Source organism: Nerophis lumbriciformis, linkage group LG02 (assembly GCF_033978685.3).
Source record: "Nerophis lumbriciformis linkage group LG02, RoL_Nlum_v2.1, whole genome shotgun sequence".
Lineage (NCBI taxonomy): Eukaryota > Metazoa > Chordata > Actinopteri > Syngnathiformes > Syngnathidae > Nerophis > Nerophis lumbriciformis.
In genome coordinates this window covers 33,661,961-33,688,475 of record NC_084549.2, presented here as the reverse complement: position 1 = coordinate 33,688,475, position 26,515 = coordinate 33,661,961, and the positions used below count along the sequence as shown (strand labels likewise).

Below are 26,515 nucleotides of genomic sequence, written 5' to 3'. Positions count from 1 at the left end.
TGCAGGTGTCTCAATTGAGGCGATCAGAATACTTTTTATAGTTTTTTTTAATGTTAACGTAAACTTCAAATGCGATATAATGTTTCACCTTCTTGGGGCACAGGATTTATGACAGCCTATTCGATATCGGAGTATTACCATGTTTGCATGAGCAACTAAAATGTCTTCAAAACGGGCTCCTCCTTCACCTAAGAAGGTGCAGATTACTCAAATATAGACTCAACTAGTTAACAAATTATTGTGTGCCAGCTTTTATTAGTATTTTAACAGCAAATACAAAGAAATGTAAATATGTATGGTCCTGGGGGACAATTTGAACAGTACTTATTGATGGTACTCATATGTTGGAGCAAGAGCTGCCTAAAAGTAGTGTGTAATATTGTAACACTTTCAAGATACCTGCAAATATGTGGCTCTGTGATAAGTATTGCATATGAAACAACACAAATAACACGAATAATAACACAAATTTAACACAAAAGACTTAAATATACTGTATTTATATTGTGTATGTGCACCTAATATTGTGGCCAAAGGATTATATACTGTAAACATAGATGGATTTGCAAGAATTCCTTAAACACACGCAGAATTCAGTAGCTGCAGGGTTGACCTATGTGACTGCTTTTAAAAAAAAGTACCGTATTTTCCGCACTATAAGGCGCACCTAAAAACCACAATTTTTCTCAAAAGCTGACAGTGCGCCTAATAACCCGGTGCGCTTTATTACGATTCATTTTCATAAAGTTTCGGTCTCGCAACTTCGGTAAACAGCCGCCATCTTTTTTCCCGGTAGAACAGGAAGCGCTTCTTCTTCTACGCAAGCAACCGCCAAGGAAAGCACCCGCCCCCATAGAACAGGAAGCGCTTCACCCGCCCCCATAGAACAGGAAGCGCTTCACCCGCCCCCATAGAAAAGGAAGCTCTTCACCCGCCCCCGGAAGAAGAAGAAAAAACGCGCGGATATCACCGTACGTTTCATTTCCTGTTTACATCTGTAAAGACCACAAAATGGCTCCTAATAAGCGATCCGGTTCATAAAAAGACGCAATCTCTCCATCCGCACACGGATTACTACCGTATTTCACAGCAACTGATATTCCTGTGAACCGCACTGTGGAACGGGAGCACGTACGGTGAATATTCGCACCACAGGGAATGAAGTCATCCTTCACTGTGGTTCTAGCTTGCCATGCTAACTTCCACTCATGGTGATATTCAAAAGGAAGACCTTGCCAAAAGAGACCTTTCCAGCCGGCGTCATCATAAAAGCTAACTCGAAGGGATGGATGGATGAAGAAAAGATGAGCGAGTGGTTAAGGGAAGTTTACGCGAAGAGGCCGGGTGGCTTTTTTCACACAGCTCCGAAGGCGAACACACCTTCACTAAGACGGGCAGACAGCCTCGGACGACATACGCCAACATTTGCCAGTGGATCGTAAATGCTTGGGCAGATATTTCGGTCACAACTGTGGTCCGAGCTTTCCGGAAGGCAGGATTCACAGAACAACAGCGACACTGACTCCCGATGACTTCTACGAGACGGAACCGGCCATTTTGGATCCCGTATTCACCCAACTTTTCAATTCGGACACCGAAGACGAAGAATTCGAAGGATTTACGAATGAAGAATAACTTCAGAAGGTGAGCGCTATGTTTATTTTGTGTGTTGTGACATTAACGTTAAAGCAACATTATGTTGCTATTGTTCTACACCATTTTGAATTTTACTATGTTTGTGATTGCACATTTGCGTACATTGTGGGACAGAGTTGTTAGAACGCTGGTTTTCAATATATTATTAAAGTTTGACTGAACTATCTGACTGTTTTTTTGACATTCACTTTAGCGCAGCGTTTTTTTGACATTCACTTTAGCGCAGCGTAGGCGCGGCTTTTAGTCCGGGGCGGCTTATTGGTGGACAAAATTATGAAATATGTAATTCATAGAAGGTGCGGCTAATAATCCGGTGCGCCTTATAGTGCGGAAAATACGGTATGCATATGTCAAGGAAACATTTTTAGATGTTTATAAGCTTCACATCAGAGGAGGTCCACACTTTTCTTCTACTAAGGGCCACGCACAGTAAGATTATTGGACGGGCCACTTTGATACATTTTGCACATTAAAGATGCTAAAATCAGTCCAATTTATGTCACAATATGCTAATCTTTCGGACAAAACATCTTAGCTTTGTGTTTATATTTGACAAACTTACTGTATCCCTGCAGACTGTATTGATCTATATTGACATATAATGTATATATTGTGTTTTTTATGTTGATTTAATAAAAAATAAAAAATAAATAAAACTTTTTTTTTTTTTTTTTTTTTTTTTTCTTGTGCGGCCCGGTACCAATGGGGACCACTGATATATATCATTCAAAATATATTAGTTTTAAATGTAGAATATGCAGAGGGTCAATAAAAAGTAGCTGCAGGACCCCGGGCCGCACTTTGGACACCACTGTGATCCAGTATCACTTGACAGTGCTCTGAAGTTCATCCCCATCTAACAGCAATAGGAAAAACGAACACATCACTTGAAAGAAGATGAAACCACAGACGTCCTGTTATTAATTCTATCGCGGCCCAGCAGAGAAGACGTTTTGTTCTGTCCCCGCCTTGTCTTTGATGACTGTTTCTGGGTCGACTTGTGAGAGAGACGCCTTTACTGGGGTTTGCTCGAAACAAGCACTGGCTTCCATTTTCTCCGGCTCACATTCCAAAAGACCTCCACATCTGCCAGCGGTTTAGGGCAGAGGGAATGGTGGGTTGGGGGTTTATTGCATTTCAAAAGTTCAAAATGAAAGAACTTGGGCTTTATTGGCTCCAATTCAACATCTTCCAGAGGAGAGACGAGTTTTGACAGCTTTCCATCTCCGCAGCTAAGCCAGCGGATACCGCAAAAGACAGGAAGGGGAATGGGGCGCAGCATAGGGAGCATGGTTGCAATGATAGGTCAACGTTGCAGAGTCTTGGCGGTCATGGTGGGCCTGGATCAAATCATTTGGAGTGTTTTCGTGCGCCAGTGGGGGTGACTATTAGGACCTAGTACCAACAACGCTGACAGCGCTCCTAAAACTTTCAGCAACAATCTGCTGAACCCTGCATGCACTTGCAGGAGGTTTGGGTTGGATGGAAACTCATGTTACGCAGTGTAGGAATGTATCATATTATTCCTTTTTATTTTCATAAAAGGGCCAAATTCCATTTGCCGGGAAACCATAACATTAGCGCAGTATGGCTTGGAAGCACCCTAAATTATTTTGGGAACTTTGTGGGAAACTATTAAAGCTGCGCTAACCTCATTGGTGTTGAGGGTGAGGATGCGATCCAGATCCTCAACGAGCTGCTTGAACGTTGGTCGATGGGATGAGATGGCGTGCCAGCAGTCTTTCATCATCATGTAGCTAAGAGACACAAAGCGGAAAAGAGAAACAAAGTGTTATTAAAAGTATTTTTCTATTTTGACACTGCATTTATTTTTAGTGCCCCAGCTGACAAAGAGGGCGCCAGCTAATTACGTGTCTCCATACACAGTGTGGAGCTGCTCTACTAACTTCCATTATGGAAAATAAACTGCATTTCTTAGTATCTTAAGTAGCATTATCAAGTAGCATTATCACTGGAGGACGAGGCTATGCACACGGAGAGCAAGCGCGGCACAGGCATGCTAATAGATAGGATAATTGCTAACAACACCAAGAAATAAGTGCTTAGTAAAGTTTAAGAAGTGTAGATGGAACCTTGTTGCAGCAGAAAGTATGCAGATGCAAACAGGAAATTAACAAGTAGATAAGAGTTAGAGAGTGGATAACAACAAATGTCACAGTCAGTACACGACATGTAAGAAGAGGGCGGATTGATCCATAAATTGGTGGCGTCGATACCACCGATACCACCTCAGTATATGATTGATACTGGAGCGATTAGGTAGAAATGTTTTTATTTTCTCAAAATCCTTGTTTTCTTGTTTTTGTTAATGTTTACAAACTCAGGAGGAAGTAATTCCCTGAGCACAATAGGAAATTATTTAATGAGTAGTAAATAGTTTAGTTATAGTGTACTATTGACTTCGCTTTGATCAAACAATTGTCAGCAATAAAAGAGAATAAGGAACTAGTTCAAATATTGTGTTGATATTGTTAAACGGTCATTAATACTCATGATAAATACATTGAAACTTTTACAGCTAATACATGTGATTGGATCAGACGATCTTGCACATGGATGATCGGTATTTGAATCGGCAGCAAAAAACCCTGATCAAAACATTCATAATTTCTATGCTGAAAACATCAGCAATATCCAATTTTCATACCGTGAAAAGGTTTTCTGAAACCTTCAAATACTATTTTCCTCTGCTTCTGCTTTCTCTTTAGATTTCCACCAACACTTAGAAAGCTGTGCTATCGTCCTCAGTGTGAAACACGAATAGCACTCAGTGGCAGCTGTGACACTGACAGAATGGACAGAGGAGACCGAGTTGGTGCAAAGTCATAGATCTGATGGTGGCCGTAAGAGGACCAGTGCGTTTGTTGCTTCTTGAATGCTTGGCAGACTTACAGCTCGTTGGTGCAGTTGCCAGGCTTGTCCATGCGATGGCCCTCTTTGAGCAGCTTGAAGAGCTCCTCAACTGGAATGCCAGGGTATGGGGACCCCCCTAGGGTGAAGATCTCCCACATCAGCACCCCAAAAGACCACCTGTGTAAAGAAAACAATATAAGCATGTTTAGGGATAAGCAATCGACTATAGGGCGAATTTAGTTCATGAATCAATTGTTTTCTTAAAGGCATGGGCGAATCAAATCTTCTTCTGAATGTTCTGGACTCCTGTTTCCAACCTAAGGTCAAAATAAACAGAAAGATGTTCCATAGTGGAGGTTTTGCCAATGTGGCTCAACTTCACATAACTGACAAGTGCTTCGTTAGGCAGCAAATCAGCAGCGCCTCTGCTGGTTGCAGCCGAGTGTGCTCTTATTTTTCCATCGTCCATTTCACTTCAAGACACGATTAACCCAAAATCAATCATCAAAATTATCAATGACCAATTATGAAATTGTTATCCACAACGCAAAACATGATTAAAAAAAAAAGGATGAAACAGGAGATAAATTGTGGGGTCTAATCCTTTATTTAAAATATATCAATCTTTTCACATTTGAATCAATTTAACATGGAAGTCAAAACTTGTGGGTGTAAATGTAAATTGTTTTACAAAAAAAGGATTAAAATCTTTTAAAGGGGACCTATTGTGCAAAACCTGTGACGACCGGGGCGCATGGTGATGCGGGGTTTCGTTCTCCCAGGATGCAACGGACTTCAGACACAGCGTGAAGGTAAAATAAATGATTTATTTACCGGAATAAATTATACTGGAACAAAGAAAAGGGTGCTCATAGCACATAAGGCAAAAACTAAAAGAGCTAGTATGGGAGCTAGAAGGTAAAAAAGGAGTTTAGCGTGGAAGCTAACAGGTACAGAGCCAGAACAAAAGTCGTCAACTGTTGCATAAAAACAAACTAGGAAGCCAGACCGAGTGAGGCCAGGACAAAGACTAAATAGCCCTCTGATTAGCGCCCGGGCAACAGGTGCGCGTCCCGGACACTAACCAGAGGCAGGTGTGTATAATCTGCCGTCATGGCAACAGAAACAAACGAAACTCAAGGTGCTGAAAACACATGTGACTCAAACATAAACAAACTATGATCCGGGCAGCGGATCGTAACAGTACCCCCCCCCTTAAAGGACAGATTCCAGATGTCCCTTGACACTAAATAAAACTAGAACCCAAAAAACAAGAAATAGTTCGAGAGTCAAGGGAGGGCGGAGGGAGGATTTGGTGGTGGGTCGCCAGGCCACGTGTCCCCGAATCCACCGGGGAAGAGTCAGGTGGCGGTGGCGAGTGGAACGCCGCTGCCGCAGGCGAGGCGGGCGACCACGGAAAGGCCACATTCGTGGCTGCCGAGAAGGTGGGCGTGAGTGGCGCCAGAAGTTCAGCAGCCGGAGAGTTCTAAGTCTATGTCTCGGGTGTCGCTGCTGTTTGCGCCACTGGCGTCCATACACAAACCTCAGAGAGCGCCGCTTGCGCAGCCAGACCAGTCGAGATTGCTGAGACGACGATGAGGGCGAGGAAGGTGGCGGCGTCCTGGAAAAGCCCACCGGAGACGAGGAGAGAGCAGACGTCGCCGTGGAAGCAGGAGGAGTCGTCGTCGCCGTGGAAGCAGGAGGAGTCGTCGTCGCCGTGGAAGCAGGAGGAGTCGTCGTCGCCGTGGAAGCAGGAGGAGTCGTCGTCGCCGTGGAAGCAGGTTCTGGTGCTAGCCTTGGAGCCGGCGCTGGTGTGGGAACCAGCCTTGGAGCCGGCGCTGGTGTGAGAACCAGCCTTGGAGCCGGCGCTGGTGTGGGAACCAGCCTTGGAGCCGGCGCTGGTGTGGGAACCAGCCTTGGAGCCGGCGCTGGTGTGGGAACCAGCCTTGGAGCCGACGCTGGTGTGGGAACCAGTATTGGAGCCGGTGGTGTGGGAACCAGTGCTGGTGTGGGAACCAGCCGAGGAGCCGGCGCTGGTGTGGGAACCAGCCGAGGAGCCGGCGCTGGTGTGGGAACCAGCCGAGGAGCCGGCGCTGGTGTGGGAACCAGCCTTGGAGCCGGCGCTGGTGTGGGAACCAGCCTTGGAGCCGGCGCTGGTGTGGGAACCAGCCTTGGAGCCGGCGCTGGTGTGGGAACCAGCCTTGGAACTTGGCGTGGTGGAGCTTGGCGTGGTGGAGGTACAGGAGACGAAGCTTGGCATGTCAGCCGAGGTGCAGGAACAGGTGCAGATGCTAGCCAAGGTGCAGCTGGAGGTGGCCTAGCTGGCGGTTGTGGCTTAGCAGGCTGAAGGACTGGTGGCGGTGGCCGTGCAGGAGGTTGCGGCTTAGCACGCCGAAAGACTGGTGCCGGTGGCCGTGCAGGAGGTTGCGGCTTAGCACGCTGAAAGACTGGTGGCGGTGGCCGTGCAGGAGGTTGCGGTTTAGCACGTTAGGACCCCATATCAGGTCCTGGCGCTCCGAGGGGGAATAGCGAAGAGTCTCCGCCTCCATCGCTCGCAACACTTCCCACGTACCTTCGTCGAACTCCTCGATTGTCGTTGCGGGAGAATTGTCATCTGCTGGCTTCCTACTGTAACGACCTGGTCGCATGGTGATGCGGGGTTTCGTTCTCCCAGGATGCAACGGACTTCGGACACAGCGTGAAGGTAAAATAAATGATTTATTTACCGGAATAAATTATACTGGAACAAAGAAAAGGGTGCTCATAGCACATAAGGCAAAAACTAAAAGAGCTAGCATGGGAGCTAGAAGGTAAAAAAGGAGTTTAGCGTGGAAGCTAACAGGTACAGAGCCAGAACAAAAGTCGTCAACTGTTGCATAAAAACAAACTAAGAAGCCAGACCGAGTGAGGCCAGGACAAAGACTAAATAGCCCTCTGATTAGCGCTCGGGCAACAGGTGCGCGTCCCGGACACTAACCAGAGGCAGGTGTGTATAATCTGCTGACATGGCAACAGAAACAAACGAAACTCAAGGTGCTGAAAACACATGTGACTCAAACATAAACAAACTATGATCCGGGCAGCGGATCGTAACAAAACCAACTTATCTTATTTACTGGTCCCTGTTTTTGTGTGTTTAAGTCCGAAAATTTGAAAATCAAACCATGTAGGCATGGCGGAGATATTTATAAAACAATAACGGCTTCCTTCATTCTTCCTCCTAACTAGCTGTTTAGAATTTGCCCTCTTTGTGAAGTCAGCGGTAATGTCGCTAATGTCAATATATGGTTAAGTTTGCTCAAATCCACCATTGTACCGGTAGTCCGCGCTGTAGTCATAAGTTCCTTCCTTTTCTCTATCTTCTTGTTGTGGTGTAGACAGGCTCGTACATGCTTGATTGATTGATTGCAAATGCATTCTGCACTGTTGCCATTTCTAATACAAAGTAGCGTGTAGTTCAAACTTATAGGACTGTCTCAGAAAATTAGAATATTGTGATAAAGTTCTTTATTTTCTGTAATGCAATTAAAAAAAACAAAAATGTCATACATTTGTGGGGTATTGTAAAGAAGAAGCTGAAAGACACCAGACCCAATAATGCAAATGCGCTAAAGGCCGCTATTGAAGCATCCTGGACATCCATAACACCCCAGCAATGCCACAGGCTGATTGCCTCCATGCCACGCCGCATTGATGCAGTAATCCGTGCAAAAGGATTCCCAACCAAGTACTGAGTGTATTAATTGACATTTTCAAATGTTTGATTTTGTTTTGCTGTTATAAATCTTTTTTTTTTACTTGGTCTGAGGAAATATTCTAATTTTTTGAGATGGGATTTTTGAGTTTTCTTAAGCTGTATGCCATAATCAGCAATATTAAAATAATAAAAGGCTTGCAATATTTCAGTTGATGTTTAATGAATCCAGAATGTATGATATTTTTGTTTTTTTAATTGCATTACAGAAAATAAAGAACTTTATCACAATATTCTAATTTTCTGAGACAGTCCTGTATATCTGTCAGTAGGCACGCTATGGAAGCGCTAAAAACTACATCATGGCTGACGGGGAGAGGAAGCAGTTGAAGTGGAGGACTGTAAACAAAACCGCCCACAAAATAGGGCATCCTGAAGAGACGGAACAGAAAGCAGCTTGAAGATGGTCTGCAAAACATAATCTATGTAAAGAATTGACCAAAGAACCACCATTACATGTTATGTAGACCACGTGAAAGAAAACCATAATATCACCCATTTAACCGTGATATTAAACAGTGCTGTAGACGTTTTATTGTTTTCTTACACTTCTGTGATTGCACTGCACTGTACTGTATTTTATAATAATAACGATAATAAAAATAATGGATTAGATTTATATAGCGCATTTCTTTAAACTAGATACTCAAAGCGCTCACAGAGAAGTGAGAACCCATTACTTTTTGATTGATTGAGAAGTTTATTGATATCTTAAAGAATGTAATCCATGTAATGCTTTAAAAAGGCAAATGGATGGCACACAAAGCCAAAAGTCTTGTTTCCATTGTGGACCATTAAATATTCATCACATTTGATACATTCAATAATATAATATATATAACCTGTAACATGTATATAAAAAATTAGGTTTAACATTTTTTTATAAATTATGTACATATACACAGTATACATTTCAGGTGATTTGAAAAACAATATATAGAAAAAATGGGGGGTGGTATATACACTATGTACATGACTATGCACATGTTGACTCCAAGAGTGTGAAAAACAGAATGAGAAAATATATATACACTATAACCACATATAAAGCTGTTTGATGCTTTGAAGAGTTGATGGGGATCAATAGTGGTTCAGATCAGGTAGAGGTTGAGCTGAATTATTCGTTCACTCTACATTCACACTTAAAGTGGTGGTAAGCTACATTTGTAGCCACAGCTGCCCTGGGGTAGACTGACGGAAGCGTGGCTGCCAATTTGCGCCTACGGCCCCGCCGACCACCACCAGCATTCATTCACCAGTGTGAACGGGGAGCAAGGCTCAAGTGTCTTGCTCAAGGAAACAACAGCAGTGACTTGGATGGCCAAAGACGGGAATCGAACCTGGAACCCTCAAGTTTCTGGCACGGCCGTTCTACAGACTTTGCATGCAGTTGCAATCCCAATAAGTTTGACGGCAGTAGTGGAGATTACAGTATGCTGCCTAAACCAGGAAGCAGTCTTTGCCATCAAGTTGAATATGCCAGTCTTTTCTTTTGTTGAGCCAACAAAGTCGTTATACTGTAAGTATTGTACCTATCACCAGCTGTTTGATTGTAACATGCATCTTGATTGTGGTTTTGATTACCAAATTTGGAAGTGACAAAAACACCATGTAAAATGTAAATTGTAGTATTTTTTATAGCAAATCCAATGTAAATTAGCATAGAGCAAGCACATTTTGAATAGTGGACCCTTAGTCTATTTTCGAGCGCCTATTTTTCACTTTGTTGGCTTTGAAAATTGTAACATCACCTGGAGACAGTCCGACGGAATTTGTGCTGAATGCTTGACTGCTTGGTTAAGTGCTTGAGGCAGTGTCGTGGATGCAACCAGACGTGACGTAAAACTTTGGTCCGTACCCATTCCTAGGGGTTGAGCAAATCACTTAGTTCTTCCTGTATCTTAAATTCTTAATAAACTCGGCTTCAAGTTTTGATCAATTTGATGTAAAAGGTCTGGAGAGTCCGGAACTCAAACAAACACCTTTGTGATGAACAAACAATGAAGGTTCTCTCATCAGACATTTGTAAAGTCACAGCCAATATTACTGGCAATTGAAAACCGTTTCTTTTTCAGAACCTGTTTCCAGTGTATCAATTCCTTGGAATCGCTTGCCATTTTTTCAAACGATTCCCTTAACAATTCTTGCAGGTGGGAATATTGTTATTACACAACATGTGTGGTGACGTCAGACAGCAACATGGCGACCAGGTCGCAGAAACACTCCAAAGTTTGGCAATAATATTCAAGAAAAGATTGCAACAGGACAACCTGTAATAATTATAAGGCTGCTAATTCATTAGGATGAAATGTGAGCAATATGCTGAAACATTTGAACACACAGCATGCAAAAACTATAAATGAATGTCACATTTTTTAACTGCGCCGATCTCATCCCAGCAGCAGTAACGCTAGTACGACATCTGAATAGAACAAGTACTAACTCACCGCCTATCATGTTAGCACTATTATCTGTTAAATCGAAAGGAATGCCTTCTCATTTAGATGCGAATGACAAAAGACAGATTCTGACTGGCTCCCATGCGGGCAGTACTCGCTCCAGTTCACGTCTGCCGCTAGATTAATTAATGTCACCGAGCAGGGACTAAGTTTGTGGTCAAAAGCTAGCATATATTTGCTACAATAGGTGAATGTTCAATTGTAATCAGAGAAAAGTTGCAAGTTTTCCTCCAACCAAATTTTCAGTCATTTCCATTATACATGTGAAACTCATAAAATTAGAATATTGTCAGCAATTCAACTTCAAATATGAAACTAATATTTGATATTAACTCAATACATGCAAAGTGAGATATGACAAGCCTTTATTATAATCTCTATGATTATGGCTTACAGTTTTTGAAAACCCTTTCTTTTTTTTCTTTTTTTTTTATTGGGTTTTATGGGCGGATTAGAGGACCTCCCATTGGTTCTGCTGTGACTTTGTTACAATGCATTAAAAAAATCCATCTGTCGACATGTCATTCCTAATGATTGTGAATAGGCAAAATTACAAAAAAAGTGAAGTTCCCGTTTAAGGCCTCACCGTAGGCTTTGTAAAGTCATGTTACTTCTTAACTAAACTAAATTGTATGCCAATCCACCTTGTTGTTCTCTTTTTGTCCCCGCTCGTGGTAGAAGCATGGCTCGGTTGATAGAGCGGTTTTCCCATTACACCTGATCGGTCGTGGTTAGGGCCTTGCATGGCAGCTCCCACCATCAGTGTGTGAATGTGTGTGTGAATGGGTTAATGTGGAAATAGTGTCAAAGAGCTTTGAGTGCCTTGAAGGTAGAAAAGCGCTATACAAGTACAACCCATTTACCATTTATGAATTACCATCCCTAAATATTACACATTCTCTCCTTGGTGAATGAACAAAAGCTCCCACAGAAACCCCAAAATCATACCAAAAGGAAAAGCATACAGTATTACTGTATTTTAAGGCATCCAGTCTTTATCTGTGATTTACATAAGGTCATGTGTGAATGGCGGTAGTTTCAGCTTGTGACACCGACCCATTCCCAGTGCAATGGCGCTCAACAATAGCTTTTGTGCCTGGCAGTTTAGTCACACAGTTTGGGCATTGTCCACTCACACCACACAAAAACAAACTGGGCCACCCAATGATAGAAAAAGGAGGAAAGGGCAACCAACTCGTTTACAATAAACTATTACTGACTTCCCTTTTGTAAATATTAGGGACGTGTCACTCAGCCACCGATCAGTATTGGCAGATTTTCTTTAAAAAAAAAAAAGTTATCACAATTGCCGGTTAATGACTTTTAATGCCGATCACAAAGCCAATCCCCTACTGTATGTCTTATTTCTAATCCCCCGGCTGAAAAGCTAACAGCTAATTAAGTGTCTTCGTCTAATAGAATATATTGTTAAACAACTCAGTTTTTTTTGGGCTGTGGTTTGTTGTAAAGCTTTACTTGAAACACTAAACTCAAAGTGTATCTTATATCTATAGAAAGTGAATATCAATACAAACAACAGCAGCTAACATACAGTAGCTGCACAAAACCATAGAATGAATTATATATAGGGACGGCGTGGCGCAGTGGAAGAGTGGCCGTGCGCGACCCGAGGGTCCCTGGTTCAATCCCCACCTAGTACCTACCTCGTCATGTCCGTTGTGTCCTGAGCAAGACACTTCACCCTTGCTCCTGATGGGTGCTGGTTAGCGCCTTGCATGGCAGCTCCCTCCATCAGTGTCCCTCCATCAGTGTGTGAATGTGTGTGTGAATGGGTAAATGGGGAAGTAGTGTCAAAGCGCTTTGAGTACCTTGAAGGTAGAAAAGCGCTATACAAGTACAACCCATTTATCATTTATATTATTTATATTGTTGCTTTAAATCAGCAATAATAGTTATTCAAGTCGCCTTCATATGCTCTTTACTAAATGACACAGCTATAACTTTTTTGTCAAAACAATAATAAACATTACAAAAATTTAGAAAAAGCCATTAATGCTTCAAATATGTTTCTCATAAAAGACTAACCATTAAAGGGGAACATTATCACCAGACCTATGTAAGCGTCAATATATACCTTGATGTTGCAGAAAAAAGACCATATATTTTTTTAACCGATTTCCGAACTCTAAATGGGTGAATTTTGGCGGATTAAACGCCTTTCTAATATTCGCTCTCGGAGCGATGACGTCACAACGTGGCGTCACATCGGGAAGCAATCCGCCATTTTCTCAAACACCGAGTCAAATCAGTTCTGTTATTTTCCGTTTTTTCGACTGTTTTCCGTACCTTGGAGACATCATGCCTCGTCGGTGTGTTGTCGGAGGGTGTAACAACACGAACAGGGACGGATTCAAGTTGCACCAGTGGCCCAAAGATGCGAAAGTGGCAAGAAATTGGACGTTTGTGCCACACACTTTACCGACGAAAGCTATGCTACGACAGAGATGGCAAGAATGTGTGGATATCCTGCGACACTCAAAGCAGATGCATTTCCAACGATAAAGTCAAAGAAATCTGCCGCCAGACCCCCATTGAATCTGCCGGAGTGTGTGAGCAATTCAGGGACAAAAGACCTCGGTAGCACGGCAAGCGATGGCGGAAGTTTGTTCCCGCAGACGAGTGAGCTAAACCCTCTGGATGTCTTGGCTCACATCGACCCTAGCTTCCCTGGCCTGCTGACATCAACTCCAAAACTGGACAGATCAGCTTTCAGGAAAAGAGCGCGGATAAGGGTATGTCTACAGAATACATTAATTGATGAAAATTGGGCTGTCTGCACTCTCAAAGTGCATGTTGTTGCCAAATGTATTTCATATGCTGTAAACCTAGTTCATAGTTGTTAGTTTCCTTTAATGCCAAAAAAACACATACCAATCATTGGTTAGAAGCCGATCGCCAAATTTGTCCTCGCTTTCTCTCGTGTCGCTGGCTGTCGTGTCGTTTTCGTCGGTTTCGCTTGCATACGGTTCAAACCGATATGGCTCAATAGCTTCAGATTCTTCTTCAATTTTGTTTTCGCTACCTGCCTCCACACTACAACCATCCGTTTCAATACATTCGTAATCTGTTGAATCGCTTAAACCGCTGAAATCCGAGTCTGAATCCGAGCTAATGTCGCTATAGCTTGCTGTTCTTTCCGCCATGTTTGTTTGTGTTGGCTTCACTATGTGACGTCACAGGAAAATGGACGGGTGTTTATAACGATGGTTAAAATCAGGCACTTTGAAGCTTTTTTTAGGGATATTGCGTGATGGGTAAAATTTTGAAAAAATCTTCAAAAAATATAATAAGCCACTGGGAACTGATTTTTAATGGTTTTAACCATTCTGAAATTGTGATAATGTTCCCCTTTAAAGACTTGTGCACCGGATGAATAAGTAAGAGAAGTTACCGCATCTAACGTAAACAAAACCAGAAGCGGAATTGACACTTTCAAAATAAAAGGTCTCAAAATGAGTGTTACGCAAAAACATTAAACATACCTTTTTAGCTCTTGCGGGCCACATACAATGATATGGTGGGCCACATTTGGCCAGCGGGCCTTGAGTTTGATACATGTGGTCTAGTGAGATGATAATATAACAACCACTGTTGTTGGTGTGTCAGCATTGTCACAGTCAGTACACAAAACGAAAAGGGCAGATCAAACCGTAATTGGTGGCGTCGATACCAAGGTTAGTATCAGTATATGATCGATACTAGAGTGATGAGATCAAGATTTTTATTTTCCCAAAATAATTTTTTGTTGTTTTTGTGCGTGTTTACAAGTTTAGACAATAAGTCCTTGGACATAGGAAGACTTTGGGGCAAAATTATTTTAATGAGTAATTGAAATTTTATTTTGATTTTGTTTAGTTATTTACAAGAGAATAAGGAACTTATTGTTGCTGATATTGTAAAACTGTAAATAGCACTCACCATAAATGAAGTGAAAAATAAACAGTTATTACTTGTGATCCGTATAGGTTTTGGTATCGGTTGATCTCACTCATGGATGATCGGGATCGGGTTTGTCAGCATGGAACCCTGATCGGAACATCCCTTGTAACTATGATTATGAGCCGGTTGCTGCGGGTCTAAATAACAGACTGGACCCACATAGCCACTCAGTCTTTTAGTGTTCACCTATAACAAAGGCATGCTGATGAACACAGGGGGATACAAGCAAGGTGCTAGAAAGCAACACGCGGGTGCGACTGGTGTATATCAGTTCCTTCATCTGTTTACACAAGCAGCCCCAGGTCTATGCTGGTCTCTCCTCTTGTTGACACACTCGTCTCGCCTTTCTGGGCTACTTTGTAAATGCATCTCAGTACTGTGTCGCCCTGTTTCCCCATGTCCACGTGCACCAATCCTTTACTCAACAAACAAACATGCTTTGGGTCACTTTGAGTGCCCTACCACCTGACCTCTCGTGTATTTTAGCCAACAACAACAAACTACAATCAATCGGCATATCGGCAACGGTTAAATGTACAAAACCCAAAACCAGTGAAGTTGTCATGTTGTGTAAATCGTGAATAAAAACAGAATACAATGATTTGGAAATCCTTTTCAACTTATATTCAATTGAATACACTGCAAAAACAAGATACTTAACGTTCGAACTGGTAAAAGTTATATTTTGCAAATATTAGCATATTTGGAATTTGATGCCAACAACATGTTTCAAAATAGCTGGCAAAAGTGGCTTAAAAGACTGAAAAAGTTGAGGAATGATCATAAAACACGTATTTGGAACATCCCACAGGTGAACAGGCTAATTGGGAAAAGGTGGGTGCCATGATTGAGTATAAAAGCAATTTCCATGAAATGCTCAGTTATTTACAAACAAGGATGGGGCGAGGGTCACCCCTTTGTGAACAAATGTGTGAGCAAATTGTTGAACAGTTTAAGAACAACATTTCTCAACGAGCTATTGCAAGGAATTTGGGGATTTCACCATCTACGGTCCGTAATATCATCAAAATGTTCAGAGAATCTGGAGAAATCACTGCATGTAAGCGGCAATGCCTGTGACCTTCGATCCCTCAGGCGGTAAAGCATCAAAACTGACATCAGTGTGTAAAGGATATCATCTGTAAGTGCAAGTTAACACTCTACTATGCATAGCGAAAGCTATTTATCAACAACACCCAGAAAAGTGAATGTGAATGTGAGTGTGAATGCTGTCTGTCTATCTGTGTTGGCCCTGTGATGAAGTGGCAACTTGTCCAGGGTGTACCACGCCTTTTGCCCGAATGCGGCTGAGATAGGCTCCAGCACCCCGCGCGACCCCGAAAAGGGAAAGCGGTAGAAAATGGATGGATGGACGCAGAAACGCCTCCGCCTTCGTTGGGCACGAGTTCATCTAAGATGGACTGATGCAAAGTGGAAAAGTGTTCTGTGGTCTGAGGAGTCCACATTTCAAATTGTTTTTGGAAACTATGGACATTGTGTCCTCCGGACCAGAGAGGAAAAGAACCATCCGGACTGTTATAGGCGCAAAGTTCAAAAGACAGCATCTGTGATGGTATGGGGGTGTATTAGTGCCCAAGGCATGGGTGACTTACACATCTGTGAAGGCACCATTAATGCTGAAAGGTACATACAGGTTTTGGAGCAACATGTGTTGCCATCCAAGCACCGTCTTTTTCATGGATGCCCCTGCTTATTTCAGCAAGACAATGCCAAGCCACATTCTGCATGTGTTGCAACAGCGTGGCTTCGTAGTAAAAGAGTGCGGGTACTAGACTGGCCTGCCTGTAGTCCAGACCTGTCTCCCATTGAAATTTGTGGCGCATTATGAAACGTAAAATACGACAACGGAGACCCCCAGACTGTTGAAGCTGTACATCAAGCAAGAATGGGAAATAATTCCACCTGAAAAGCTTCAAAAATTGGTCTCCTCAGTTCCCAAATGTTTATTGAGTGTTGTTAAAAGGAAAGGCCATGTAACACAGTGGTAAAAATGCCCCTGTGCCAACTTATTTGCAATATGTTGCTGCCATTAAATTCTAAGTTAATGATTATTTGCAAAAAAAATTTAAGTTTCTCAGTTCGAACATTAAATATCTTGTCTTTGCAGTGTATTCAATTGAATATAAGTTGAAAATAATTTGCAAATCACTGTATTCGGTTTTTATTTACAATTTACACAACGTGCCAACTTCACTGGTTTTGTGTTTTGTAATATTTACATATTTTGCTCATTTTAAGCATACAGTGGTGCATTGCTTTAACAGACGCATCACAAAGTTCACTTTTTCCTTCAACAACTACCGTAAATTGCGAACTATAAGTCGCCACATTTTTCCTACGCTTTGTGTCCTATTTTATGATAGTGATAAAGAGGATCATGAATATGGATGACACAAAATAATTCAGAACATTTCAGAAAATAATGGATGAATTGAAGTCTATATAAGCCGGGATTGGCCAAGAAAGCATCTCTCTGGCATTGAGCTGAAACATTTTACATATGACAGCAAGATTTGTCAGTCCAACAAGGGACGACTCCCATTGTAATTCATTTATTCATTTAATCTGATGTCATATATGGAACGCCTGCCCCTCTGATGTTGAGTAGAACACCCCCCTACAGGCTGCCTTTTGCTTTCATGTGTTATATAAGAGAAGAAAAACAATTACCTAAAAGTAAGTGATGGACTCTAATTAACGGTGACTGTTTTGATTGAATAGCACTGCTCTGTGGAACGGACAAATCATCATAAGTACCGGTATGTGCACATATTGTGTAAGGCACCCAACAAATACAGATGCCGACATAAAAGAGAGCCTCAAAATAAACCTAATTGAATAAGCTTGTTTAGACTGCTACTGGTGCATGACTTAAAGACGCAGGCAAAATCTCTTTTTCCAGAGGTCAGCATGCAAGGCATGCATCTAATTGCCACATACACCCTCTGCCGCTTGCTTCTGGAGCTGAAACTTCAAACAAGGCTGTCAGGTCGCATACGACTCAAACACCAAAAAGAGAGTAATGCTCTTCCTTTGTTCTCTTTTTAGAATGAGTGGTCTTGAACTTTAAAAAAAAGGGAGACAGCGACGGGTCAGCAATTCACATACCAGATGAATGAAAATAAGAATGGTGGGGGTGAAAGATTCAACGAGGGATTATTTTGAGCATCTTCAAAACGATGAGCCTCATGTTCAAAGTGAGTGGAAGGCAAGGGGCTCAAGCAGGAGGAGGACTGCAGCTTGGTCGCATTTAGACATGTGCGTAGGGGGCCCAAAAAGAGGGGAGACTTCCGAGTTAGGCCGGAGGAGCAAAACCTGAATCAGTGGGGGAGGAGGTTCTGTCGGGTTCTGGGCTCCTTCCAGGGCCCTTTGAAGCTACTCAGATTAGTAACACAGCATTGGTTACAAGTCTAGCGTGAAATCCTCACTTTTGCCCCAAACTGGCCAGCGTTAGCCCCCTATAGGCAGCAAACACTCCACCCACCCAAGACCGCATTGTCGTCTACCTATAACCCTGCAGTTTCAGGCCACAGCCACAACAACAGCCACATTAAAGCTCCAGGTAGTGGATTGTGTGCATGACAGTGAAAAACTGAGTGTAAGACTATCACTGATGCCTGAAGGTAATTGCATTTGCTGTTTTGAATTACTTACACATCACTCTGGTGAGTGTAGACTCGGTCAAAAAGCGCTTCGGGAGCCATCCACTTCACAGGAAGACGACCCTGTAGACAAAAGAAAGGAGAGATGTCAAACAAAATAATCAATTCAATTCTAATTTTTAAATTAAATTTTGTTTGTCCTCTCTCTGCTGGGATGTTTGAGAAAGACCGATATACGCAAGTGGCATTAGGGTAATTCCCTAAGGAACCGTTTGTTCAAGCAATAAATCTGGTAAACAAGTCTTGGATAATGCAGTTTATTTTGTGATATTTAAGCAATAGCAGGAAGGCAAAGGCAGCCACAATCAATATTTGTTTGGTGGCTTAATGGTGACTCATGCTTCAGTTAAATGATCTCTAAATGAAAAACAGATGTATATGTGCAAAACGTTTATAGTCGCAAGAGGGAAATCTAGAATGTCATGTTTCTATGGCAATGTCAAAGAACTAAACAAGAGCAAGAGCAGCTCACCAATGATGACTGTCTAGATCAGGCATATCCAACATTTTTTCTTCTGAGCGTTACTTTTACAAAATAAAAAAGGCCAATAGTTACTCGTTTTTGTAATGTTTATTTTCATATCTTATTTCAACCCAAACAAAAGAAGTAGGCTTTGTTTGCCACAACAAAAATAACATAACAGTTTGCATTTCTTTCTAGTTCTTTTTTTAATTTTTTAAATTATTGTTAGTTACTTTGACAAAAAGAAAAGATTTTGGGCCTGAGCTACTAAAGGTTGCCACGTCTTAAAACACATGCAAACTTGATAGCGCGCGCAAACTGAGTATTGCGTCTCTTAAATAAACAAAATAGAGACAGAAATCCATTTAGCGTCTGTCTTCATGAATATGCAGAATATATGCTGATCATCAGAATTCCCACAATATTGGGAGGAGAAGATACAAATATAATTATTTAGCACAGTTAGTGTGATTTAACAAGGCTGAAACTGTTCTGAAAGAAAGGACGTGCAAACTGACAGTTCCACAGAAATGGCTGTAAGAAAGGAGGTGATCGCGCTATAGCTCCATCCTACATACAGTATGCTTGTCAACATATTTGGACGGTCAAAAATAAAAATATTAGAAATATTGTCTATTCAGCAATATCCTTTCATAATTTCAGAGCTACTTAAGGGGCTGATTAAAACAAATTCAACTGATAGTTTTTGGTCTTTCTTAATTGAGTTAGTTTTTTTAATTTAGGAAATGTATTATTATCATATATGTTTATATGAAAAAAATCTTGCATGATGCCTTTTCTTGCGTTTGTATAATATCCGATGCATAAATGCGCTGCGGTGTTGTAATAGTTCACCTCCTCCCTGTAGAGCGCATCTTCCATGTGCAAAAAATTGTTTCTGCTGTCTAAATTGCGATTCTATACTGCAGAAAAGGTGTTACAGATTATAGATGTGTGCTTCTTGTGCAAAATTGCAAAACCCTACAGGTAGTAGCATGATAACATGAATGTGGAGGGAAATTAGTGTTTCCATGGGCACACAGTGCTGAAAGTACATGCAAAAACCTCATTTTAAAAAGGACAGTCTGCACCACTTTTGCACTTGTTATCAATTGTCCACAAAGTCTTAGTTGATCACCCACAACACGGCCACTAAATAGTACACCTATTTTATAGTTTGCACACACTATTGTGTTTAGCGGGTATTATTTGGATCTTAGTAGATCAGGCCCTTTGTGATTTATTTAAATAACTGGCAACATTTAAATTGTACTTTAATTAGGAAGCAGATCTCCACTCACACAGTGAGGTCATTGTCTTCGTGCTATTTTGAGATGTATCATTACATGGCATATTGTCTGAATTGAACAGCTACACAAATTCTGAGAGTTCAGGCAAATATTTTTTTACCCTTTTGTGAGCTACTCAAAAACAGCCTGCGAGCCAACGGTAAACTCACAGGCTACTTGTTGAGAGACCTCTGGTTTCTAGATTTAACAACGTAAGTGTTCGTCACTGTCAAGGCAGCCATTGTTATAAATACTCATCATTCTTCTCAACATCGCTACATATTGTTGTTGTTGACAGCTTGTTCTCTGCAAGATGGTGCATGCGATGAAACGGCAACCATGCATACTAAATGAGGGTGTGCGGACCAGGCTGCTCCGCTGTGGGAAAGAAAGACACCACTGGGCTGCTATGGAGTTGTCAATTATATTTAAACCGCTCCCCTGCTTGCTGCATCTCTTTTTCTGTGTAATTGTATAAGTGCCTATGGAACTAAAGGGAGAGGGGTAAACAAGGCAGCCTCCAGAATCCCTACATTCACAGGCTGCCTGGGAACCTACTGCTGCTGCCAAGACACAACTCCAAGTAAAGAGTGAAAAAGAAAGATGAGTGAATTAGAGGGATGGGTAAATCACACTCTGTGGCTCCACAAACATCATGCCATGTTTGCAGGAGGCAGGGTGATGACTCACATTGGTCGTCTTTTTATAGTAGTCGATGTTATGGACATCGCGGGCCAAGCCAAAGTCAGCTATCTTCATGACGTTGCTTTCTGTGACCAGGACGTTTCTGGCTGCCAGGTCTCTGTGTATACACTAGGAAAAGAGAGAGTGAGAAGTGAAAAATGCCATTGGGAAAGGGGGAAAAGGGAGGGGGTCACAGCGGAAAAATGAGGGCAAGAGAAAAACAAGACATTTACGTCATTCTACAAATAAATGAAATTGTCTGACCACAGGTAGCACTGCTGCACTAAATACCATCACCTCATTAAGTCTGTACTTGTAAGTATATGTCTGAATAAGTCCTCACAAGCTGGACTCAGATCTAGAGATCATGCATGTGCAAGAAAGTGTGTGTGTGTGTGTGTGTGTGTGTGTGTGTGTGTGTGTGTGTGTGTGTGTGTGTGTGTGTGTGTGTGTGTGTGTGTGTGTGTGTGTGTGTGTGTGTGTGTGTGTGTGTGTGTGTGTGTGTGTGTGTGTGTGTGTGTGTGTGTGTGCGTGCAAGTGAGAGTGTCACATTCCAACAGTGAGCAGGAGCGTGAGGCTGTATCTGGACAACATGGCTGCACCACTATTGTGAAAAAATGACAATTCCTTCACACAGAGAGCCTTTGTTGTGAAATGAGACACAATGAAGGGGTTTGGTAGGGGTTGAGATCAGTGTTTTTAGGAGATAGAATTCCCACAGTGACGCACAAGCACAGCGTGTCACAAACTCTTTCCTAGATACAACACAATCACTTTGGCATAAAAATCTCTTTAAGTCACCTAAACGAGACGGGGTGAATATGTGTGTTCATGTAGAGTATGTGTACCCTCTTACCTTTTGGGATGCTAGGTACTCCATGCCCCGTGCCACTTGATAAGTGCATGAGACCAGATCTTTGAAAGTGAGCTGTTCGTCAGAGACACGGCCAATGTCGTAGGAGTACTCCATCCCAGGAGGTCGGCGGGCTCGGAGGTACTCCCTAAGGTTACCTTTGGAAGCATACTCCACTATCACATACAAAGGGCCTGCATGGGAGGAATAATTCTAATCACTGAAAATCGCACAGAGGAAAAAAGGACCTGCAGTACTTTAAAATATTTGAAAAAACAAATACTGTACATAGCTTGATTGTGAGATGGTATATAATTTAATTGTGCCATCTTTACCATCTTGTGTACAGGCCCCCAACAAATTGATGATGTTCTTATGTTTGCCAATCATCTTCATCATTTCCATCTCTGACACCAGGTCAGACAGGTCCTTTTCGGTGGCGTCATCTAAGAGCAGAGGAATGATGGAAAGTTGCTTAGAAAAACAAACACGCCCACATCCTGCCTTCCTTCTAACCCTTGACTCACAGCTCCATTGGCCGCCAGTCAGACAGCACCTTGTTTTGTAGGGTGCTTCTGATTAAATGCAGCTGACAGACAATGTGGACTAAAGTTACAGCAGTGAGGGGAGCTCCTTGTGCAGACTTCAGAAGCACCCTTTCAGTGCCAAAGGGAGGAGAAATGAATGACTTAAAGATGCTCAATCTGGATTCATTATCTGTGGCAAAGGCTCCCTTTTCATAGGACAGAGAGGTAGAATGGCATTGTCTGCATTCCTCTGCACTGCTACAGCTTAACTAAAGACCATTTCTTTGGACAAGGTTGGTCTGCCGCACTACCTGATCTACAGCTACCTTCATTAATAACAGCAGTGTGACTCGCCTCTTTGTGTGGGTGCTGAATGAGCCCCAGCCAGCTGCTGCTCTGGGGTCAGCTATGTGACCGCCCCTAACCCTTACCTATACTAGCCGCCTTTCCCATAGGTGTCACTCAGCAAGCACCAATAATAAATAATGACCACAATAGGCTCCACCTTACCCGGTTATTAACTCTCACTGGAGAATATATCACATAAAACGTGCTCTAGTTGCCCACATACATCATGAATTGGTGTACATCACATCCCAGTCGTCCCATTGTTGGACCAAATCAGACACTGTGATTGTGAAGCAGGATCTACTTACCTTTCAGCATCTTAACAGCGACAGTTAAAGCCTCCTTGGGTTTGTCTTTATCGATGCCAAGAGCTTCTGCCATTACTACTTGGCCGAAGCAGCCCTCACCGAGGGGTTTGCCCAGGGTCAACCTGCAGTCACCACACAAAAACCCCCCAGAGGACTGATTAGCAGCTGAAGTACAAATGAAAACAGCCTACAACTGCTGTGGTACAAGTGGATACATATTTTCTAACACATTGTGCACTCTGTTTCAATCAGATAGTGAGTGTGTGTGTGCGCTGTATTGGCACGTTGACTGCAGTCAGAGAAGCTGGTAGGAAAGCAAGCATGGCACCGATAAACATCTGATAAAGCAGGGTGAAGGCACTTGCTTCTAAGCTGTTTACCTTGCTTTGGCAAGTGCTAAAGTATACAATTACTTGTGCAACTGGCTTTATATCAGCACAGACACATTCATCTTTAATGGGGGATTGCTGATAAGCAGGCTTGTGAAGAATTTCACATTTCTATTCAATCCTTTTGACGAATTTGAATTATGTTGAATGTACCCCACAGGACAGATTGATGAATTTGAATTACAGGAAGTCAAATTAAATTCATTACAGTTCATAGAAATTCAATTTAAACAAATAACAGGAAGACTTTTAACTAAAGTATTGGCTTGAATAATACAAATAATTTAATCGATCGCAACCGGACTGTTTGGTTTGTCTTAGAAGACGTTTTGTCTCTCGTCCAAGGAGGCTTCATCAGTTAATGATCATAGACTTAGATTGGACTTGCGAGGCGAAACGTCTTCTAAGACAAACCAAACAGTCCAGTTGCGATTGATTGAATGCCCTGAGAATGATGGATCTGGATGAATGAGAACATCCATTTTATGCAAGTACTTTCCCACCATTTTCCAAAATGTTAATACATTTAAATAAATTATCTGTTTTATAGAATATGTGTCAAACTTAAGGCCCAGGAGGCAGATCTGGCCCGCCAAATAATTGTATGTGGCTCGAGAAAGCCTATAAATAATGTGTGTCAATAAAGCAAGTAATCTTTTTTACTAAATGTTGTCATTTAAATTTTGACAGAAAATCAATCAATCAATCAATCAATCAATCTTTATTTATACAGCCCTAAATCACAAGTGTCTCAAAGGGCTGCACAAGCCACAACGACATCCTCGGTACAAAGCCCACATACGGGCAAGGAAAAACTCACCCCATGTGCATGTAGTGCACAATTGCAGACCTTAATATCTGATCATGGAACAGATATTACACTACAATATACTATCATAAATGCCAAACATTTTGTGTTAGCATAAATATGAATACTTAAATATCTGCTAATCATAGAAACTCATGATTTCAAAGCAAGGTATCCATCCAATTGTACATACCAAAATAATGATCAAATGCATAGGCTATTGTGTAAGGTGATTTTATTTTTGTATTCATTAGGGGTGTGATTTTTACAAAAACTCACAATTCAGAAGCGATTCTCGATTCAACACGATTCTCAATTCGAACTGATTCTCGCAACATATTTGGTCTAAAAAATATAAAACCTTTTCAAAACAGGTTACAAAAGCACCCCTTTTTTGCTGATGTATGACATACAGTATAAGCGTCGCAAGTATGCACAAAGATGGCCAAAAAATATCTTGTTAAAAATGTGTTTCTAACAAACTGAGTAGATTTAGAATTGTAATAAATAAAAATAGGTGATTCGGATAAATATATTTTTTGAGGACCCCTAATATTCATATACATTACAATCAGCCCTCTGAGGGCAGCCATAACAGCATTTGATACCACAGTTATAGAATATGATTTTATTCTTGAGGGAACCATATGTAATAATTTCATGTCAAGTCATCATTAAACGGCCCTGATATGTCAAAAGGCATTAATAAATCATGTTCTTTTCGAATACCTCTATAACTGATAACAGTAGTTCAGCCGGGATATGCTCATTTCAAAATTAGATTTACAGCCCCAAAATCTTAATTTCGATGTCCCGCCTTCTATCGTTTGACCAATTAGAAAGTCCGTGAACGTGTCACATCTAGGTTGCCAGTTAAGCACCGTCCTCTTCTTCTGGCTACTGCCACTGGTAAAGTTACTAAACATATCAGACCTTAGTAAATCTAAAAGGCGTCGTTACGATTCTCAACTTATTCATGACAAAGCCAGGAACAAAACAAGGATTTGTATCGGGGGTGCCTTTGAAAGATGGAGACGATTGAAGGCGGAGAAGATTTTTTCATCTGACGCCAAACTTGCTAATTTTCTCCTTCATAGGTAAGTAAGGCATTTACATTTTCTTATTACTTGTAATAAATGGAAATGGACATTTCGTATGTAAACTATATTGTCCAATACAGTCTATGATCTTAAACTGTATTGTACGAATGCTTAGTGTGATGGTGCTAAGTTCCTAGTGTAATGCTTAGCATGCTAGCTCGGTCAATGACACATTGACATATAGACTAACGGGGGAAATATATGCCCATTAGCCTGTATGTTGATGTGTATTCAAACTGACAGGGCAAAATATATTTTCGACAAATAAAACCTATGTGGATATGGGTAGTGTCAGTGCCTATTTCGTTGTCAATATGCTGATACGCTGAGGAAATGGGTTCCAACATTAGCACAGCTTTCATCGTGGCAATGTGAAACATGTGGAGACAGCCAAATCACATGATAAAATAATTCCTCATTTGTGTAGCCTATAGGCATACCTTGGTAAAATGTCCCCTCTTTAGTTTTGGGCGTACATTAGGCTGCTACGCATGCTCTACTTATTTTCACCAGTATAACAATTGTGAGTGTTGGTTGTACTTTGTTTTAGTCTTTGTTTTCTGATAGTACTGACAATAACCATATGATTACCATTTGTTGTGATAATGTACGCAGGCATGACGTACGTCTTCATGAAACTAGCCCAATGTGTTGGTCAGAGATTTGTTATTGACAAAACGCTTGTCTATTCAGCTATTATGGTCCCAGCACCTCAACCCCTAGTAAGAGGCAGTGGAAGTTTGAAGTTCCTTGGAGTAGCCCAGTCGATCGAGCTGGATTCGGCTGCGTATCTGGCAACCTCAGTCAGGGAGAGAGAGAGGGGACTACATAATTTTGACTGTGATTGCAGTACCATTTCTGGCCACATTATTACATATGGCTCCTTTAATTGTTAAAGAAAAACTTTTGCTGTAGTTAAATGTGCATATGAGGTTTACAATAACAATATTTCTATGAAATATATAAATCCATATGGAATATGGTCTACTGCAAAGCATAATTCTGAAATAACTTGTGAGACATTCTCAATACATTTCAATTTAGAATTCTGCACAAGCCAGCTGCCAAGTCCTGTCATACTTTTGGGGCTCATTTCAGTACCAGATAGAGATGTCATTATTTTTGTGTGTTTAGTGTGCCATAATGTAAATGTAAACAGTATTATAGTTAAGCACGAATTGAGGGTTTACAGGCTTTTAGTTCAGAGTCAGATGTAATTGGAAAAATAATATTATATTAACGCCCAACATGTCTGGTAGAAAATAGGCAAAGTAGATAAATGTCAAGAAACAGTCGAATACATTCCATCCACATTATAAAGCATCTATATGGACACATATTACCCATATGTGTTAAGGTA

The 26,515-nt window shown here is 41.6% G+C and overlaps 1 protein-coding gene across 6 annotated transcripts in view; it reads right to left on the bottom strand.

The window, feature by feature from the left end:
• The window catches only part of fgfr2 (fibroblast growth factor receptor 2), a 67,234-nt gene that overhangs the window by 4,829 nt on the left and 35,890 nt on the right, over positions 1-26,515 (bottom strand). For all 6 annotated transcript variants that reach the window (XM_061961407.1, XM_072916066.1, XM_061961390.1 and 3 more), the window contains 7 exons: positions 22,859-22,980; positions 22,011-22,121; positions 21,679-21,869; positions 20,829-20,951; positions 18,379-18,449; positions 4,570-4,707; positions 3,308-3,413 (listed from right to left, as the gene is read on the bottom strand). In XM_061961407.1, coding sequence (XP_061817391.1) covers positions 3,308-3,413; positions 4,570-4,707; positions 18,379-18,449; positions 20,829-20,951; positions 21,679-21,869; positions 22,011-22,121; positions 22,859-22,980 — 862 coding nt within the window. The remainder of the gene's footprint in view (positions 1-3,307; positions 3,414-4,569; positions 4,708-18,378; positions 18,450-20,828; positions 20,952-21,678; positions 21,870-22,010; positions 22,122-22,858; positions 22,981-26,515) is intronic.